We start from the raw sequence: 13,075 nt of genomic DNA, 5'->3' as shown, positions 1-13,075 counted from the left end.
GTTAGCTGGATAACCGCACTGAGTAAAACCCACAAAGCAGGATTACTGAGTTAGCTGGATAACTGCACTGAGTAAAACCCACAGAGCAGGATTACTGAGTTAGCTGGATAACTGCACTGAGTAAAACCTGGATCCCACTCAAATCTGGAACACGGACTGAAGTAAAAAAAAGCTGTTCCAGGCTTTACTCCAGGCTAACTCGGTAACCTGGCTTTGTGAAACAGGTCCCATATCTTGGATTGTGGTTAATCTTTAATCTCTGGGGAAAAAACAGAAAAATACGTTGATCTTACCGACTATATTAGTCGTATATTTACACTCTTTAGAGTCTTATTTCTTTTAGCTTTTTGCTGACAAATGATTGGCAGTGAGCAGTGACAGATTTAAGTGGGTAAGACAATTTCACTAATCAAGCAAGGTCATATTTTCTACCTGCAAATAAGAAAAATAAATAAGATTTAAGTCTCATTACAAAGGCCCTTGTTAAGACGGAAGTTCTAACGAAGCAGCCAAGCTACAGAAAAATTGCATGTAACTGTGTCTTAACTGCAGTAAGCGAGAAAGTTTAAAAATTCAACCAGCTGGGTGTAAGTGCCAAAAGCGCAATTTCTGATCAAAGCTGATTACAGTCCCCGCGACGAGAAGCCAAGAGCAGCCGGTGTGTGCGCTGCGCGTGAGTGTATAAATACACACCGCTTTATTCCTGGCAGCGGTGGGTGTCGCACTTAAGTTTACCGAATCTTTTACCTCCACCTGTCAAAACGCTGACACCCGGCAGACAAATTAAAGGAGGATCAAAGCAAAAAAAGAAGCGAATTCACAGATCTGTTTTTCGAAAGCGAGCAGATCTCTCAGCGCAGTCGCCGGGAACATGTAACCTCTGTCTGGCGTACGTAAAGCTGTCTCCCGTGTTGCACCGAGCGTGGTGCAGGAGTTTGCCGTGTGAGTTATGAGTTCTGCATTACTAGTCTAATGGGACGTTTACCCAGAATGCTTGTGTACTCGTGGAGTCTTTTACGAAGGTGACTTTGAAAATGAGACTAACCCAAACAGCGAGGATCGCTAGGAGAGCGCAGAGGTTTGAAGCTGTTTATTGAACAGGACTGTCGCTTCAGTGTTCTCTGAAATTAATCACAGATGTCTATTCCTGTTGTCCTGTTCATTAGAGGCACTAAATGGCACACACTCTTTGGGTTAGGTTTTTTTTCTACACTGCCATTCATGTAGGTACTATATCCTCCTAATACAGCAGAAAAAGTACAGTATTTAAATTTGTTTGACGTAATATGTCTTCATGACAAAAACATGTTGCAGTGAAAATATTTTTAAAATATTTACAGGGGACATAATGAAACTCCCGGGTCTTAGGAGGGTAAACGTGTCTCTTCTCCCCCCAGCGTGTGACCAGCTGTCTCTGGGGGTGGTGGCCATCTTTGGCCCCTCCCACAGCTCCTCGTCGAACGCCGTGCAGTCCATCTGCAACGCCCTGGAGGTGCCGCACATCCAGGTGCGGTGGAAACACCACCCGATGGACAACCGCGACACCTTCTACGGCAACTTGTATCCTGACTACTCCTCCCTCAGCTATGCTATCCTGGACCTGGTCCAGTTCCTAAAATGGAAGACTGCCACAGTGGTATATGATGACAGCACGGGTGAGAGACACTAATAATAATAATAATAATAATAATAATAATAATAATAATAATAATGTTAGTGATTTGGATTTATATAGTGCCTTTCTTCTCAGAGGCAGAGGTGTAAAATCCAGGTCCAGAAAGTAAAAGTCCTCCCCGGTGTTTTGTTCCAACCATCCGGATTTGTTAAGTAGCGTTAATTCTTCGGCCTGGGAGGCAGAGCTAATGAGTGAAATCAGCTGACGGGCGGAAGAAACACACGGCAGGACTTCTACTTTCCGGACCTGGACTTTCCGCCTCTGCCTGAAGGCGCTTGACATCCCTTCCCCCCCTCACCTGGGTAGGCCCTACCTGGGCGATACATGGCAGCCACGTGTGGGCTTAGCCTCTGAACTGTGTCAAGCCCGGCCAAGCCGACAGCCCCCTGACCCACTCGTGCAGGCTGCAGATCTTACTCTGGCCCTTTCAAGGTTACGAGTGTTGTTGCTGCTCAGTGCCGAGGCTTGCTTTTGGTAACCATGACAACCGCTCTTTGGCTAACATTAGAAAAAAAAGAAAAAGAAACTGTAGATATGTGTAATTTCTGCTTCTGTTAGATAGCATCTTTAATTAAGTTAGAATTGTATTTTCCCCCCCTTTGGCAGAAACAAAAACAAAAAAATCAATCTAGTATCTGTGAAATAAAATAAATAAGAAAATCTAAGTAGACACTGTGTTGATTTTTTTAAAATGTAGTAGCAGGAGATGTGGACTATGTTGTGCTAAGTTAGCATTAGCTCTCTGACGTCTATTCCCTCCAAGGTCTTATAAGACTACAGGAACTCATAATGGCCCCCTCCAGGTACAACATCAGGTTAAAAATCCGGCAGCTTCCCCTGGACAGCGAGGACACGCGACCGCTCCTCAAAGAGATGAAGAGGGGGAGAGAGTTCCGCATCATCTTCGACTGCAGCCACACCATGGCTGCGCAGATCTTAAAGCAGGTGAGCTACTGTAGCTGTGCAGATCTTAAAGCAGGTGAGCTACTGCAGCTGCGCAGATCTTAAAGCAGGGGAGCTGCGCAGATCTTAAAGCAGGGGAGCTGTGCAGATCTTAAAGCAGGCGAGCTGTTTCGACTGCAGCCACAAGATGCAAAACAAACATTGCCAATGCGGTGAAAGTTTGACTCATTAAAAAATTTGCCAGTCGGGTAAGAAAAATATACTTTATACGGTATTTTTAGTGACGAAAAAATTCATTTCCTCCGCCTTGGACGGATGTTCTTTGCGCGAGCGGTCAGGGCGAGCTTCTTCTTCTCTGCTTCCTGCGTCACGTCTCGTCTCAGTCCTCCCGGCACAATGTCATCCTTTTTTCGCTCAGAAGAACGGTGTCAAGCCGTCCCCTGCGCGCGCGGACAGTGGTAACGGGCTCCCTTTGTGCTCGCACCTGTTTCCCGAGCCGAGCCGCCGCCGAATCGGAGCCGCTGCTTGTAAACTCGCCAATCGTTTTCACAAGGGATTCAATTTAATTTGACCCGCAAATAATAGCGCGGAAATAATGAGGGATAAAAGGAGCCATTGAGCCGCAGATTAGCTCGACCGAGTAACCGGCAAATGGAGCTCTTCGGCGTTCCTTGGACGTGCTATCTCGATTCGTAGAAACGGACCATTTCGAGTGAATCATCCTTTTTTATTAAAATAACATGGTTGTTAGGGTTGAGATATTTGTCTCAGGGCAATGAAATGGGCCACTTAAATCATGGCAGAAAAAAAGTATTATAATCGAGTGAGGCAGGCGCAATGTCATTCTGGTCTTCGAGCAATTATTGCATGCTGGCCATAACATTTTTTTAATGTAAGAACCACCTAACATTTTAGTGGGGTCTGTCTATAGTAACTACGTAAACTTTCATGGCTCCCAGGTGATTGGCTGGAGTGTACCTGTCTGTGGCTCTAGATCCTACCCCGGGCTGTGTTGGGGATCACTGTTTTTACCCACAATCCCCAGCCCGTGAGGGTCTGTGGAATGAGTGTTCATGAGAGGAGGACATTCGGAGGTGAATGCAGTAAAATGTGTTGAGAATAGGAGTGAGCTCAGGGGGAGGGAGGGATCTAGCACCCTACATGGAAATAATAAAGGATGTAACCTGCACAGGAAGTCACTGACAGGGGTTACAGGAAGTAGTCCATTACAGGAAGTAAATTGTTACAGGAAGTGACGCATTATAACGTGCTTGTAGCGGCATTACTATGCTGTGTGCTGAGGTTTAGTCTAATAACAGTTCATTTGTTCAGCATATTTGTGTGTTTGTGTGCTTACGTGTGTGTGTTTATTTGTGCGTTTGTGTGTTTACTTATGCGTGTGTGTTTGTACGTGTGTATGTGTGTTTATGTGTGTATACTTGTGTGTGTGTTTGTGTGTGTGTGTGTTCATACTGTACATGTGTGTGTTTCCTTGTGCGTTTGTGTGTTTACGTTTGCGTGTTTACGTGTGTGTTTACACATGTGTGTGTGTGTGTTCGTACTGTACGTGTATGTGTGTGTGTGTTTCCTTGCGCGTTTGTGTGTTTATATGTGCATGTTTACATGTGTTTATGTGTGTGTTCATACTGTACGTGTGTGTATGTGTGTTTACGTGTGTGTGTTCATACTGTACGTGTGTGTATGTGTGTTTACGTGTGTGTGTTGGCTCTGTACATGTGTGTATGTGTGTTTACGTGTGTGTGTACGTGTGTGTTCATACTGTACGTGTGTGTATGTGTGTTTACGTGTGTGTGTACGTGTGTGTTGGTACTGTACGTGTGTGTATGTGTGTTTACGTGTGTGTGTACGTGTGTGTTCATACTGTACGTGTGTGTATGTGTGTTTACGTGTGTGTGTTGGCTCTGTACCTGTGTGTATGTGTGTTTACGTGTGTGTTTACGTGTGTCTGTTCATACTGTACATGTGTGTGTGTGTTTACGTGTGTGTGTACGTGTGTGTTGGTACTGTACGTGTGTGTATGTGTGTTTACGTGTGTGTGTACGTGTGTCTGTTCATACTGTACATGTGTGTGTGTGTTTACGTGTGTGTGTACGTGTGTGTTGGTACTGTACGTGTGTGTATGTGTGTTTACGTGTGTGTGTACGTGTGTGTTGGTACTGTACGTGTGTGTATGTGTGTTTACGTGTGTGTGTACGTGTGTGTTCATACTGTACGTGTGTGTATGTGTGTTTACGTGTGTGTGTACGTGTGTGTTGGTACTGTACGTGTGTGTATGTGTGTTTACGTGTGTGTGTTGGCTCTGTACCTGTGTGTATGTGTGTTTACGTGTGTGTGTACGTGTGTCTGTTCATACTGTACATGTGTGTGTGTGTTTACGTGTGTGTGTACGTGTGTGTTGGTACTGTACGTGTGTGTATGTGTGTTTACGTGTGTGTGTACGTGTGTGTTGGTACTGTACGTGTGTGTATGTGTGTTTACGTGTGTGTGTACGTGTGTGTTGGTACTGTACGTGTGTGTGTGTGTTTACGTGTGTGTGTACGTGTGTGTGCTGGCTCTGTACGTGCGTGTGTGTCTGTGTGGAGTGATTGGTGAAGTCGAGCAGACTCAGATTGAGATGTGTGATCTGGGGGAGGTGTTGGTGTCGTGTGAGGAGATAAGGCGTTTCCCCGCTCGCCGGCTCATGTCGGAGCCCTTAAGCTGTGATGAAAGACTGGCATCAGTGCGACACGCGTCTTTATCTCTCCCCGAGATAGGAACTCAAATAAATAACGGCGAGCCGGGGAGGTAATTCTTCTGCGCGCCGTCCGATGGGCGGGAGGGGCGTGGGGAACGGGCTCCTGTGCTATTTGCATAACCTTGGGTATTCTCCCTAACAGATGGCACAATTAAAAATGAAACATGCCCGCTCAGGGGAAAAGGCGGGTCTGAATGCAGATTGTGCAGAAACAATGGGGGGGGGGGGGGGTCGGAGATTACTCCTCAGTTTGATTAAAAGACCCCATCGCCGTGGAGACGGCGGCCCGGTCACGTGACCGCGCGCATCGTTTACGCACCGCGGGAGCGCACGCACACGCGGCGCCTTCAAAGAGCGCACGCAGGCGTCTGGGCCCGCGCAGAAATTACACACAACCAGGCGCAGCGTGAGGGAGGTGGAAACGGATACGGTGCGCGAGAGAAACCCAAAGCACGTGCAGCGTGGCTCTAGACTGAGAACCAAAGACAGATGTGTCTTTTGGGGAGAGAACCAAAGTAGATGTGATGCTGGGGAGAGAACCAAAACAGTTATGGTTTTTAAGAAAGAACCAAAACAGTTATGGTTATTAAGAAAGAATCAAAACAGTTATGGTGATAAATAAAGAACCAAAACAGTTATGGTTATTAAGAAAGAACCAAAACAGTTATGGTTATTAAGAAAGAATCAAAACAGTTATGGTTATTAAAAAAGAATCAAAACAGTTATGGTGATAAATAAAGAACCAAAACAGTTATGGTGATAAAGAAAGAATCAAATCAGTTGTGGTGCTGGGGGCCGAACCAAAATACATATGGTGCTAGAGAACAAAAACAGATACAGTCTGCCGTTGGGGAGAGAACCAAAACAGAAATGGCACTAGACGGAGCAGGAGCCAGTCCAGGCCCTGTAGACAGAGCCGGAGCCAGGCCGTTTTGTGTGTTACGTTTCTTCCACTGTTGCCTGCTGATGTTCTCATTCCAAATTAGCCAGTGTAATTACCCTGTGACCTTTCTTTCTTTTTTCTCATTGTTGATTCTCTCTCCCCCCCCCCTCCATCCCTCTCCCTCACTCTCCCTCTCCCCTGCCCCCTCTCTCTCTCTCTCTCTCTCTCTCTCTCTTGCAGGCTCTGGCCATGGGTATGATGACGGAGTACTACCACTACATCTTCACGACTCTGGTAAATACTCTCCCTCCCTCTCTCTCTCTCCTTCTCTCCCTCTGTCTCCCTCTCTCCCTCTCTCCTTCTCTCCTTCTCTGTCTCTCCCTTGCTCTCCCTCTCTCTCACTCCATCTCCCTCTCTCTATTTCTCTCTCTCTCTCTCTCTCTCTCTCTCTCTCTCTCCTTCCTGTAAGCAGAATCTCATCTCGGTCCCCGTCTGGCCCGTTTGATAAGCCCAGCTCAGCTGCTGATGAGGTCGGTGATCTCTCTCTCTCTCTCTCTCTCGCACTTTGGAGAAAAAAAAAAAAGTTTCCAGTGTTTGGGAGAGTGAATACTTCCCTTCTTCTTTAAAGAGAAAGTGGCCTTTGTATAAAAGGCGTTGGCTTTGTGTTCTGTCGCCTGTCTGCGACTCAGGCCAGCTCAGTAGCTCAGTGGGGGGTCAGAATGCTAATAAATTTATCCCGCCGGCCTTTGAGATCCCCATCTTTTTAATAATTCGGTAATTGCGCGCGATAGGAGCGCCCAGCCTCGGCCTCACACATCCCCACCGGCCGGCGTCCCCCCGGCATCTGGTCCCCCCAGATAAGCAGGGCGCATTGGTTCCGCTTTCCCTCCGCTTGTGCGTCCCCATCCAGTACCGCGCCGTGTCGACACGCGACAGGTCAAATCGGCTCGTCGTGTTCCCTGCACAACAGAGAAAATGTGAAAGACTTTTCCGGTCGGTCACGGCGGATCGGTGTAACACACTGACAAGCGGGTCGTTTATTCTCCGACTCTGTAAGTCGTTTAATTAATATCGGGGAGCGCGCGGTTCTCGTGCGCGCGAGCGGACGGCGGGAGAGGCCCGTTCGGTCCGGCGCTCGGAAGCTCCGGTGACGGTCGCCGTGTTTGCTGGGCGGCGGAGATGACAGCAGCCGAACGACTAAACGTTGACACTTAATTTTCTCTTCAAACAAAGAAGCGGAGGACTTTACTCTGCCGGTGCAGTCCCCCCCGCCCCCCTCCCCCCTCCCCCAGCTATAACACAGCCGTGTATTTTCCTTGTCATTTCCAGCTGATATTGCCGGAGGATGGTGGTAATGTTCGGCGCGGGAGTTTGTTGTGAAACTTTCCTCTGTTGCTGGGTCGGAGTTTCTTTGAGTTTCCCAGAGAAGATGGCCGCTGCTTTGTCTCTCTCTCTCTCTCTCTCTCTCTCCCTCTCTCCCCCTGTCTCTCTTCCTCTCTCTCCCTCTCTCTCTCTCTCTCCCTCTCTCCCCCTGTCTCTCTTCCTCTCTCTCCCTCTCTCTCCCTCTCTCCCCCTGTCTCTCATCCTCTCTCTCCCTCTCTCCCTCTCTCTTTCTCTCTCTCTCTCTCTCTCTCCCCCTCTGTGGGGGCACTGTTTAATCTCGCTCTAAAGTGTCAGATGGAGACCCTGCTGGATGTGTTAGTTCAACCCCCCCCCCCCCCGGCCTGTTTTTACGTGCCACATCCACATCGTACCCCCCGTATATGACACCATTTATCTGTTCTTTCAGAGGAGGGGTAGTGCAGAGAGAGAGAGACAGACAGAGAGAAAAGAGGGAGAGAGGGAGCGAAAGAGAGAGAGAGAAAACAGGACGAGTGAGAGAGTGATAGACAGAGAAAAGAGGGAGAGAGAGCCAGAGAGAGAAATGAGAGAGAATGAAAGAGTGACAGGGGCTTGAGTGCGACAGGAGAGTGTGCACGAACAGCAGCAGTGCTCTGGGGGCAGTTTGGATAAAAGCCCCAACGAGTCACTCCTACGCCCAAACGGTGCCTGCACTTCACAGACGAAGCACCACTCCATACGCCCTACATAAAGCAGGCGCTACACCTTCATAAGCGTGCTATTACCGCTCTATAAAGCACTTGTAAACAACTCGAGTCAATAGCTGTAGCCGTGTGGGGTTAAGTAATAAAAACACAATAACAACTTAAAATAGCTTTTACCGTGCCGTTCATTTTGTGATGTTTTGCGCACTTTCCCCTCAAGTGGGGGCAGGCAGGACAGGTAACCTCACCTGGATGAGTCATGCAAACTGATTTTTGTGTCGGGAGGGCCTCAGCGAGATTTTAGTGGGGCGGCGGCAGGGGGGGGGGGGGCGGTGAAGTAAAGTGACAGTCTGATTGGATGGCAGCCTAAGTGGGAAAATGAGGCTTTTGAACAGCGGGGGGCGACACTACCAGCGAAACAGAATGACTCCGTCTCCCCGTGAAATCGCGTTTAGACGGACTCTCGGAGTGGTGACGGCTTCATCGGCGGTCGGTTGACGGCGTAAACCGCCCGTAGACGCATTACCCTCCGCCGCGCAGCCTTCGCGATGATGAAGTTACGTCGCTCTTTTCCAAAAATAGAAAAGTCACGGCGCCCGATCGAGTGAAATGGCTCCCAGCTTCGCGGCCGGCGAAGACGGATGCGTTCGGAGAATAACACCCCGGCTCTGATGAACGAGCTCCGTTCCTCCCGCACGCTCACCGTGAAATATTCGCCCTTAATGTTATTATTTATTATTTTGTCACCCAGGGTGAAAAGCTGGGGCTGAGCTGCTCAAGTGCGGAAAATAAACAGCGAAAGGGGAGGGAGGGTGGGGGCGATAATGGCTTCCTTGTCTGGTGAAATTACCCTTTTTAGGGAACTCCAGCTCACTCTGGACGTCTCAAGCCTTTCCGCAGGGCTTCTGGGAGTCACGCCGACTCCTCTAAAAGCCTGCATGGTTTCCTACTTCAGTCTGTCCTGAGTGTTTCCGGTCCGGGGCCTACTCCTGTTCCACATTTGGGGCATTCGTCAGCCATTGGCTGAGCCCTTTTAACTGAGCCAATCAGAGAGCAGCAGGCAGCCGATTTGAGCCGCTGGGTGATGTAGGCACTTTGGCGGGAAATGTATAGGTGGCATTGTCAACATTCATTTTCCTAATATTAATGTGAGTAAAAATAAATCAGTCCACATTCATCTATCGAGCTTGGACATGGATGTAAGTGCACAAATCGAAACACTTGGAAATACTGGCCTGTGTAAGATCTTCCACTACTTACTAAGTTAAACCATATAGTATATGACACTGTTATTACATAGCTATATGACTGCCATTACATAGCTATTACTATTACGAATTAAAATGAAACAGAACATTGTGTCCTTACTTATGTTATTGCGGTCACATTTGTGAATGTGAGATATAGGCAAGTTTTGGCCGAAACGTTTATGTCTTTCGATGTTTTAAGACCCTTTTTTCATCCAAGATTTCCGAAACGCCCTATTGTATTTTTCTTGGCAGTCATCCTAACGATCTCTGCTATGGTTTTGTGCGAGCGCAGACGAGCTTGTGATATCGTCCGATGAACGCGATGTCACTCGCTGTGTCTCGTCACATCACAGTTCACGCGACAAACGTCTGAGGGAGGGCGTTGTTCGCTTGGCCGAGACTCTCCGTTTTCTTTCACTTGTCTCCGTAGAAGAAGAACCGTTTTCTGTTTTTTATGGAACCCTCTGTCATCGGTGTGAAGTGTGAAAACTCCCAGACAAAGAACCCATTAACTCGATGGGGTTCTTCTGTGGAGTCAGCCCGTTAGTTTTGGAACCATTTTTTAGAGCGTGTGTAGAGCCATTCAAATATACCTTGTTTGCGAAAACTTCTCTTCTCTCACAACTCCGGACAGCTGTGATGGCGTCAACCGAAATCAGGGATTTAGGCGGATCGATAAACGTCTTCTTTCCCACTTATTTCTCGCGTTTGACAGCAGAGGCAAAGAAAGACCAGTCTCGCCAGGGCGATACACTGGCTTTTAATGCCAGGGCGATTTTCACGCCGCGTTTGAGAGAAAAACCTTATCTGAGAACTGCCAGATTCGCGCGCGCTGGCTGTGCGACGGGCAAACCACTCCTGACTGCGGTAAACGGCGTCTGAGCGGAGTTTCGTGCACATAACAATAACAATCTCGCTTCCAGCCGCAGAGGATCGTAATCCCGTCTTCGCCTGATGTAGACGGAGTGCGGAAAAATGGCACCACTGGGTGTCTCGTTTTTAAATACCAATTAATTTCATGGGCACTTCTTTTTTTTTTTTTTTTTTTTTAAACAGCAATTTCGCAATTACCTGTAACCTGGGGGGAGGACCCGATGTGTGCCGACACGTATTACAGACCCGGCACACCTCCATAAAGAAGAAAATGGAATAGTATTTTAGAGAGAGAGAGAGAGAGAGAGAGAGAGAGAGAGAGAGAGAGAGAGAGAGAAAAGCTCTTCGCACTAGACGGTGGGGAGGGAAAAAAAGGTTCAATTTGTCGTATCTGGGGGCTAACTTTCCCCAGCGCGTCTTCTTCCTTCTCCTTTTGCAGCCGTGACTGAGCCCGGCGGGACACTAATGAAATAGTCTATTATGTTCCGCTGAACGTCGTTAGAAAGGCCCCCTGGTCCATCGCAAATAGACCGCGCATCCACTTCTGACTTCCCGCATACACCGCCGCTGATGCGTCGCAAGCCACGGCGTGTGTGTGTGTGTGTGTGTGTGTGTGGCTGCATGTTGTGTAGAGTGTGTGTGTATAGAGTGTGTAGCTCCCTGTGTGTGTAGCTGCATGTTGTGGAGAGAGTGTGTGTGTATGTGTGTGTCTGGATAGAGTGTGTGGCTCCCTGTGTGTGTAGCTGCATGTGTGTAGAGTGTATGTGTGTGGAATAGCTGTTTGTTTGTATAGTGTGAGTAGCTGCATGTGTGTAGAGTGTGTGGCTGTGTGTGTCTGTGTGTGCAGTGTGTTGCTGTGTTTGTGTAGTGTATGTGTAGAGTGTGTAGCTGTGTGTGTTGAGTTTTTTTGCTGCCTGTGTGTGTGCGTGTATGTGTAGAGTGTGTTGCTGCCTGTGTGTGTAGTGTATGTGTACAGTGTGTAGTTGTGCGTGTGTAGAGTGTGTAGCTGCCTGTGTGTGTGTGTGTGTAGAGTGTGTGTAGAGTGTGTAACTCTGTGTGTGTGTGTGTGTGTGTGTGCGTGTATAGAGTGTGCGTAGAGTGTGTAACTGTGTGTGTGTGTGTGTGTAGAGTGTGTAACTCTGTGTGTGTGTGTATAGAGTGTGTGTAGAGTGTGTAACTCTGTGTGTGTGTGTGTGTGTGTGTGTGTGTGTGTTGAGTGTGTAACTCTGTTTGTGTGTGTGTGTGTATAGAGTGTGTGTAGAGTGTGTAACTCTGTGTGTGTGTGGGTGTGTGTGTAGAGTGTGTAACTCTGTGTGTGTATGTGTGTGTGTGTGTGTATAGAGTGTGCGTAGAGTGTGAAACTGTGTGTGTGTATTGAGTGTGTGTAGAGTGTGTAACTCTGTGTGTGTGTGTGCGTGTGTAGAGTGTGTAACTGTGTGTGTGTGTGTGTGTGTTTAGAGTGTGTAACTGTGTGTGTGCGTGTGTGTGTGTGTGTGCGTGTGTAGAGTGTGTAACTGTGTGTGTGTGTGTGTGTGTGTGTGTGTGTAGAGTGTGTAACTCTGTGTGAGTGTGTGTGTGTGTGTGTATGTGTGTGTGTGTGTAGAGTATTAGCTAAAGGCCCTTTCTTAAGGACGCCCTGCAGAAGGGAGCTGACGCTGGGTACAGCTCTGGCATTAGCCTCGGCTCTCTCTGCTGTATCTTATTATTATTTTTCACGGGCCCGCCGTTGCCATTGGCGACTGAGTGGAAAATCTGTAGTGAAGGGCGTTTTCGGATTTGCAGCTAATATTTGGGGATTGGGGATTTATACCTGTATGCCCGCATGCTGACAGTCACAAGCCCCTTTCCTGGATCATCCATTGTGTTCTGCATCGTCGGCAGGTCTGTGCGAACGATCCGTACACCGCCCGCTTTGTGTGCGCTAATCCCTCTTTTTTATCACTCCTTTTCTCTTCTTCTTCATTCTTTTCCGGGTGGACGGGCGTTTCAATCCCCTGCTTTAAAAAAAAAAAGGAAGAAAAAAGGGGAAAAAAAAAACAGACTTAGAGCCAGCTCACGGGTCCGTTTTGATTTCACAGACCGGGGACACAATGCCAGAGGCACCTTATCCCTTCTGCTAGCCTGTTTGCCTCCCGACATTATCCTCTCACCTCTCTCTTTCTCTCTCTCTCACCTCTCTCTTTCTTTCCCACTCTCTCTCTCTCTCTCTGGCTCTCTCTTTCTCTGCGAACACAAAAGAGCCCTTGCCGTCTCTCGGTGGCACAGTAAAAAAAAACGCCGTTCCCCGGTTGCCCGCTCCCCTCCCCCCGCAGGACCTGTTCGCCCTGGACCTGGAGCCGTACCGCTACTGCGGGGTGAACATGACGGGCTTCCGCATCCTGAACGTGGACAACCCGCAGGTGGCCGCCATCGTGGAGAAGTGGGCCATGGAGAGGCTGCAGGCCACGCCCAAACCCGAGTCCGGCCTCCTGGACGGGGTCATGACGGTATGGGACCTGCCTTTTATTCTCTCTGTTTACTGCCGCGGACACACCCCCCCGCACTGCCCTCCTGCTCATTCAGTCATCTGTTTGTTTTGCTTTTTTTATGTTTCTTTATTTTAATTCATTCTTATTTTATAGGCGGGATGGGGGGGGGGGGGGTGCACTTTTACAGTCGGGTGTGACATAAGCATGACATAAAGCCCCCCCA

General features: G+C 48.3%; 1 protein-coding gene across 1 annotated transcript in view; it reads left to right on the top strand.

Moving 5' to 3' along the window:
• The window catches only part of grik3 (glutamate ionotropic receptor kainate type subunit 3), a 160,669-nt gene that overhangs the window by 81,679 nt on the left and 65,915 nt on the right, over positions 1-13,075 (top strand). The window contains exons 3-6 of the mRNA XM_061234980.1: positions 1,398-1,655; positions 2,439-2,620; positions 6,457-6,510; positions 12,697-12,870. Of these exons, the coding sequence (XP_061090964.1) occupies positions 1,398-1,655; positions 2,439-2,620; positions 6,457-6,510; positions 12,697-12,870 (668 nt within the window). The remainder of the gene's footprint in view (positions 1-1,397; positions 1,656-2,438; positions 2,621-6,456; positions 6,511-12,696; positions 12,871-13,075) is intronic.

Source organism: Conger conger, chromosome 1 (assembly GCF_963514075.1).
Source record: "Conger conger chromosome 1, fConCon1.1, whole genome shotgun sequence".
Classification (NCBI taxonomy): Eukaryota; Metazoa; Chordata; class Actinopteri; order Anguilliformes; family Congridae; genus Conger; species Conger conger.
The sequence above is the reverse complement of the archived record's forward strand: the minus strand, read 5'-3'. Positions and strand labels throughout refer to the sequence as shown.